Below are 7279 nucleotides of genomic sequence, written 5' to 3'. Positions count from 1 at the left end.
TAATTATTCTTTTATTTATAATATCATTAATTATTTATTACATTTATTTTATTTCTTTTTTATATAATAATTATTTAAAGGTAATTTTGACAAAAATAAAATTAATATTATTTTAAACTTTACTATTCTATTGAAAAAAAGAACAATAGTTTTTTATAAAAAATAACATTAAAAAAAAAGAAAAAGAAGAGAGTAAATGATATTGACTCATTTTCATACTGTTACAAATGCAACCGACAACCTAGCAAAACAAAAGACAGAGAACATCCCAATTTCCAAGAATATCCATGTCAATCCATGGTGACAAAAGAGAAAAAAAGATGTTCATCCATGTTTATCTAAAACCCAAAACAAAACCCCTCTTTTTCAAAGAAAAGTAAAATAAAGATAGGGAGAGAAAAGAAAAACAAGTTTAGAAGAGAGAGAAAAGAAAAACCTAATTCCTACATCGAAAGAAATGCTTAAACAATGGTGATCTTCAGGTCTCTCAAATCAATACTCAGAAACTCAAACACCATAGCTCGAACCTTCCTCATTCCAACAACATCAACAACAATCACTCTTCCCTTTTCTCCATTACTCCACAACGCACTTTTCCCCCTTCCTTCTCACCACAGCGGCCCCCTCTTCCTCGCTTCTCCGCCCTGGAAACTCTCTCAGTCTGCAACCCCTCTTTATCATCACCCTAAAGCCGTCGTTTTTCGTCACAAGGTTAACGCCATCAATCTCAATTTGATTCGAATCACAACAAGAACCCCTTTACCACTCCACAATCATGTTGATTCCAATTCCAACTCCAACTCCAACCAATCTCCTCAACACACACTTCTCTACACTTTCCTCAATGCGCCAAATCTCATATCTATTACTCGATTGATTTCGGGTCCTTTTCTTGGATGGTAGCTACAATTTTGCAAATTTTGCTTGGAATAGTTTTAAAAATTGTGTTTTTCATGTGCTAATTTGATTGAATTGTTTATAGGATGATAGTGAATGATATGTATATTTCAGCAATGGTGGGGTTGGCTATCTCTGGAGCGTCTGATTGGGTATGGAAAAAATTACATTTTTTAATGCACTCTATGCTGAAATGTAGGATGAAATTTTCATTTTTTATGTGTTTATGTAATTGTAGCTTGATGGGTATGTGGCTAGGAAAATGAAGATTGATTCTGTAGTAGGTTCCTACCTTGATCCCCTTGCTGATAAGGTATGAATGAATTATAGTTTCTTCTTCTAAGGACAATGTAATGTTAGCTAGAAATTAGGGTTGTATTTTGTTTGATGGTCTGTTTTCAATCTATAATATAGGTTCTTATTGGTTGTGTTGCTGTTGCAATGGTTCATCAAGATCTACTGCATCGTAAGTAGTCCTTGACTCAGGTAGCTGGTAATTTTGTGTTTTCTTAATGGTTTAGTTAACGTAAAGAAATAGTGTGTTCTCTATAATGTGTGAGTGAAGATGAAAGCTAAGTTGTGCAACAGCTTTTCTCTCTGGTACAAGATCTTCAATATTCGGGGCTGCCAACTGCGGGTACATTTGGCTATAATTTTTTGTAGCTATATACTGTTTGCGTTTAATGAGTTCAGTAGCTGAAAGGGAAGGGAACTGCATGTATAATTGGATATAGTTTTTGTAGTTATATACTGTTTGAGCTTGATGAGTAAAGTAGTTGAAAGGGAAGGGTGTGGTAAGCATTTCGAGAAATGCTAGGGTCATGCTCTCTAACACAATCTTCTAAAAAGCACTCCAGTAATAATTGTCACCGACTCACGTCATTCACTTTTTCTATTCTTTTATGTAGTAACTGGCAGAACAAGTTGAGTGACTACATTTATTTATTTTATAGAATTTATCTGCAACATCCTTGGATATGTAACACTGTAGCATTCTCCACAAGCTCGTTCCAGTTAGTTTTATGCACTGTTATTTGCCATTGTTTCTTTTAACTGTTTCTGTAACGTCTATATTGCAAGCTCTATCGTCTTTTTCGCAAGATTCGATCTCTCCCGTCACATGCTATGTTGGCCATCACCATATAGATCTGTCAGGAGATTCAGTGGTCTTTTCTGTGTCTATCCTTTGCAAGCTCGTGTGGCCACCAATTTTCTGGGCGATCTAAACTGTTTTTGAGACATGAGTTCCATTTTTTATTTTCCGAGTTTGTTCTAGTTTTGGGTTGTAGATTTTTTCAGATCATCTTTTGAGTTGTTTTTGAGTTGGGTTCAGAGTAGTCAATCCTGGATAGCGGCGCGGAGCGGCCGACCCCAAAAATGGGATAGCGGGCATATAGCGGGATGACCGCTATTAGATCATTTTTGGACAAGTTACATGAATAATAATTATAATTTATAAACATGTCTTTAATGTAAAATTAAACAAATAAGTCAAAAAATACTAAATTTAAGGGGCGATTTTGGTTTTTTAGAGGGAAAAAGGATAGCGGGAAAAAAGCTGCTCCATGCCGGGAACCACTCCGCCCCTGCTATCCACTATTTACCCCATAGTGCCGCTATTGACTACTCTGTTGGGTTCTATTTTTTCAATGGATTTTTGATCTGGGTTTATTGAAACAAAGCATCGTCGACTACTGCTTCAGTTATGGGATTTTTGTGTATTTTTTAATCCCTTAATGTAATGTTCTGGTTTCAAATTTTTTTCACTACAACATTGGACCAAAAGTATTAGAAAATATCTTGGAACATCACCTTACATGTTGGGTTGTTGAATCCTGGAAGTGAAAACAGTCTTGGTGATGGGAGAGAAACATTGTGAGGTTGAAGTTGAAGATGCAGAAGAAGACAACGTTGAAATCCGAATAATGAAAAAATAAAAATAAAAAATGGTTACTAAGTGTGTGACCAATTATTATTGGAGTGTGTTAGAAGAATGTGATAGAAAGTGTGACCCTGTCATTTCTCAAGCATTTGTATTCATATAATGGCTTCATTATATAGCATCTAAACTTTACAACACAGACATTACTTTATATTCCATCTGTGATGCAAAATTATTCATGTTGGTGTGTGATTTTGAAGCTGGACTCGTTGGACTTGTTGTGTTCCGAGATGCCTTCCTTGTCGGTGGTGCAATATTTCAAAGAGCCAGTAGCTTGGGTTGGAAGGTAAGAAATTAGAACATCGTTCTCAAGTCATGTTATTTTCTGCTTCAGAATTATAGAGATGAAGATGTAACCTTGACTCTGGTTATCTCAGTGGAAAAGCTGGTTTGATTTTTTTAACCTCGATGGAACCGGTCGCCAAAAAGTCGAACCACTCTTTATAAGCAAGGTAAGGCATTGTCGGTGTTTTAGTTTATTCCTCAAAGTAGTAAATTTCCTTTATGTATCCGACTTTCTGAAGAGTACTACCAATTTGGACAGGCGAATACAGTGTTCCAGTTAGCGTTAGTTGCTGCAGCTCTTCTTCAACCTGATTTTGGAACCCCAGAAAGTCAATCATACATTACATATCTAAGGTAATTTAAGCATTTTTTTCTTCTTCTGAGCTGAGTTCAGCTAGAGTTTTGGTTACCCTTATGCTGATATTTTTCCAAGTTATTGAACTTGATCCATTTTCTGGTGCAGCTGGTTAGTTGCTTCAACAACAGCGGGATCTAGTGCGGCTTATGGTTTACAATACATGAAAAGATCTGCAGTTTTATTAAAGTCGACATAGTTGAAGATTCGTTGAAGTAAACATGTCTGGCCAATCCAAGAATTTTGAGTAGTAAACATGTTTAATTTATATAAACATTTTAAATTAATTTTTAATCAATATAAATTAAAATGGAAAAGAATAGATCTGCAATGTTCTTCTTCATTGTATTTGCATTCAAAAACCAATACATCTAACACACAACAACACAACTCAATAACTCAGCCAAAATCACAATCACCATTAAGCGTCGCCATTCCTTCTTCTCATCGCTTCCAGATCTGAGTTCTCATCGGATTCTATTGTTGGAATGAAACACAGTTGTATTGTATTAGAAAGAAACACAGATCTGTATTGTTCGAATGGTTCATGTTTTATTTCTCTTCGTAATTAGACCTCTTGGGTTCCATATACGTGTTTTAATCAATGGAATGAAAAAGATTTATGGTTGAATGAAATCGAAGTCTTGGGATTTTACCTATTTGTTGATTTTGCATATTTTGCATTTTTTATAGCGTTAGTTGATTTTTTCAGATTTGCATATTTTTTAATATTTACATATTTTTTAATATTTACATATTTTTTAAGATTTGTAAATTTGAGATTTTAATGTTTTTTGATTTTTTAAATTTGTAGATTTTTTAAGATTAGCAGATTTAAGATTTTAATGCTTATTGATTTTTGAGAATTTTTTATTTAAATAATCTATTTTTTATTATTTTTTTTAAAATAATCCACTTTTCAGATTATTTTTCAAATTATATCACTTTGAAGAGGTGGCGTCAAATAAACTGCATTCTGCTCCTAAGTTAAAGAGGTGACGTCAATTGGATTGACTTATGCACCTAGTGTTACCAATCCAATTGGTGCCTGTGTGTTAGTTTTAAAGGAGACTTTAATTAGTCTGGCACCTATGTGTGTTGTGTATTTTTTTTTGAAAAAAAATATATATTTTAGATAAAAGTTGAAATCGTACCAATTGATATTGATGTTAATATGCGTTTACATACGATAACCACAAGACTAATGTCGTTGGCCGAGATGACCTAAACGACCTCCGGTACCACATCCCTTAGCTACTCGAATGTGTGGTTCTAATTCACCTTGTTGATTCATCCCAGATGTTTGAGTATTTGAGGGCCCAAGAATATCACCACCACCTATAAGAGATTGCCTAAGATATTCTGACAAATTCGCGTAGTCCTGTGTATGCAACGAAGCGTTACCGTCGTGACCCATGCCAGAGTAGTTGGATTGTGTTTGAGTTATTGGAGGGCGACCAAGACGATTGAAGGGTGGCATTGGGGTGAGTGATGCGTCGAGGAAAGGTTGAAATGATTGTTGTGGTGTTTGGTAGCCATATGGTTGTTGCATGTTTTGGTTTTGTGATGTTTGACCTTCTTGACTATAGTAGGAGAAGGGATATTTGGTGTTAAATGATCACTTAGTGTTTTGGCTAAGGCGGTTATGGTAGAGTGATGTGTTGGGTGCATAACGATGTTGGATCTTGATGATGATCTACTTGTTGGTGGTGGTACAGGGTATGCTTTTGGTATTGTGGTTGAGTGCTCGACATATAAGGGTCGTAGGTGTTGGTGTAAGCCCTAGAGGCCAATACTTTTGGTACTTGTATCGAATTATTTATTAATAATAAAAGGCTTTTTCTTTATTATGTTTGTTTAATAAAATTCCTAGGATAGCTAGTCAGTTTAATGTATCAAATATGACTTAATCATGAGACCACATTAAACATAAGGACACTATTCTTAAAGTATCCGTAGTCGAGCTTTATTGTGAAGTGGGATAACATTAAAGCATAAAGACTATTATGTATATAAACTAATGATCACATCTCATGGATCATGGATAAGAAGTTATTAAGTCTTAAACATAGTGTGATACGGTGAACTGACTTTGTGTTTTTGCTTTGAAAAGCTATGTTGCGGATAGCAAGAGTCGCCACCGACTTTTCTTTTATCCAATAAGGAAAGGCGGAAAAGAACAGGAAAGACCTTGATTAGATTTTGAGTTCGGGAGGTACATTATACAAAGGGAAGGTGTTAGCACCCTTTGTATCCATGGTTATCCATGGGCTCTTAATTGTTTAACTCACTTATGTTTTCCTTGTTTGAGAAAGTGTTTAAGAAATGTGGTGTGTTTAGAAAATATTTTGAAAGGAGAGTTTAACTTTGTAATGATTCTTGTACGAATGTATACAAAGTGTTTATCTCGTTTGATTTTGAAAGATGTTTAGAAAAATATAACTCGGCGATGATTCTGGTGCGAATGTATACCAAGTGGTGATTTTCTAAAAGATATTTTGAAAAGTGTGAGGTGTGAAAAGTATTTTAAGCTGTGAGCAAGCATTTAAGAGTTATACCTAACCAAGGTCTTTATAGGTATTTCCTATCCTTAGGAGGGTAAAACTGTCCTTACTATTGAGAAGTAAGTAGTCTTATCCTTTGGATGTAAAGGGACATCGGGGTCGTCGATTGGTCATTGAAGGCAACATTTGTAAGGATACCTTAGCATTCAAAGGGACGATCATCATTTAATCGTAGGCTACAACGAAGGGTCATCGAGGGACAAAGTCATATTCGAAGGCAACGTTCGAGGGAAAAGGTTTATCTCGTAGGGACATTGACCTTTTGATCGAAGGGACTATGACTTATCTGTTTAGGGATGATGATGATTTAATCGAAAGGGTCTTTGCCAAGGGTATCCCCACATTCGCGGGACATGACCGTAATATCGTAAGGCAACAAAGAGAGGGATAAGATCATATATTCGAAGGCAATGTAATCAACCAAATAATCAGAATAAATCTCCACCATGGTATCCCACAAATAAAGTGGAATACCGAGCTATCTCTTCAAGAATCATGGGAGCCCTTACAACAACTCAGCAAACATGTTAGAATAACGGGATGGGGTGCAATCAAGAGTTGCACCGAACAAAAGAATCATAGCAATAATAGTGTCAGGCAAACAACGTGTAAACGCAATAGAAAACATGTCAAACAAATACAAAACAGATCAGAATGCAAACAGAAAAAAAAAACTACTGTCATGTTCGCTACTGCCTCACCTAGCGAGGACTTGGCGAACTCTCGCTACATGTTCGCTTAGCGAGGTGCTAGCGAACGACTGCGGGTTCTGGGTTCTTCTTTGATACTGGTACGATTTCGGAAACCCCAAACCCTATGGCATCCATTACAGAAATTACATGATCGAATATTCAAAGTATTGTTTTACACATTTATGCACATCTAAACCCACATGCAAAACCTAACGATATTCGCCTTTCCAAATTCAACCATAATGCCTCATACATTTAGAAATTTCAAATTGGGAGCATAGAGTAGTGGGAATAGGGCAAACCTGATTGGAGGGATCGAACGAAGTTGAGTTACACCGTTGGGTTTGCAGAGCAATCTTAGGGTTTATGCCTGATAGGGTTGGCGGAGGTAACCTTGGTGCCGATGAGTTCTCTGAATTAGCTTCTAGGGTTTTCTCCGTTATTCAGGGTTGTCTCCTGGGTTTTCTCCTCTGTCCCCTCTTTTCAAATGAAGTCTTGGAATTTATAGCTGATTTTTTGTGTCTTGGTGGGCTCAGACTGAAGG

At 36.0% G+C, this 7279-nt stretch overlaps 1 protein-coding gene across 1 annotated transcript; it reads left to right on the top strand.

Annotated features, from left to right (window-relative positions):
- The first annotated feature begins 236 nt into the window (after positions 1-236).
- LOC127078279 (cardiolipin synthase (CMP-forming), mitochondrial) lies at positions 237-4068 on the top strand. Its single transcript, XM_051018774.1, has 8 exons — positions 237-899; positions 983-1049; positions 1136-1210; positions 1312-1363; positions 3040-3125; positions 3217-3291; positions 3384-3478; positions 3588-4068. The coding sequence occupies exons 1-8, from the start codon at positions 469-471 to the stop codon at positions 3676-3678; spliced, it is 972 nt and encodes a 323-aa protein (XP_050874731.1). The 5' UTR covers positions 237-468; the 3' UTR covers positions 3679-4068.
- The last annotated feature ends 3211 nt before the right edge of the window (positions 4069-7279 follow it).

This window comes from Lathyrus oleraceus, chromosome 1, assembly GCF_024323335.1.
Source record: "Lathyrus oleraceus cultivar Zhongwan6 chromosome 1, CAAS_Psat_ZW6_1.0, whole genome shotgun sequence".
Lineage (NCBI taxonomy): Eukaryota > Viridiplantae > Streptophyta > Magnoliopsida > Fabales > Fabaceae > Lathyrus > Lathyrus oleraceus.
The sequence above is the reverse complement of the archived record's forward strand: the minus strand, read 5'-3'. Positions and strand labels throughout refer to the sequence as shown.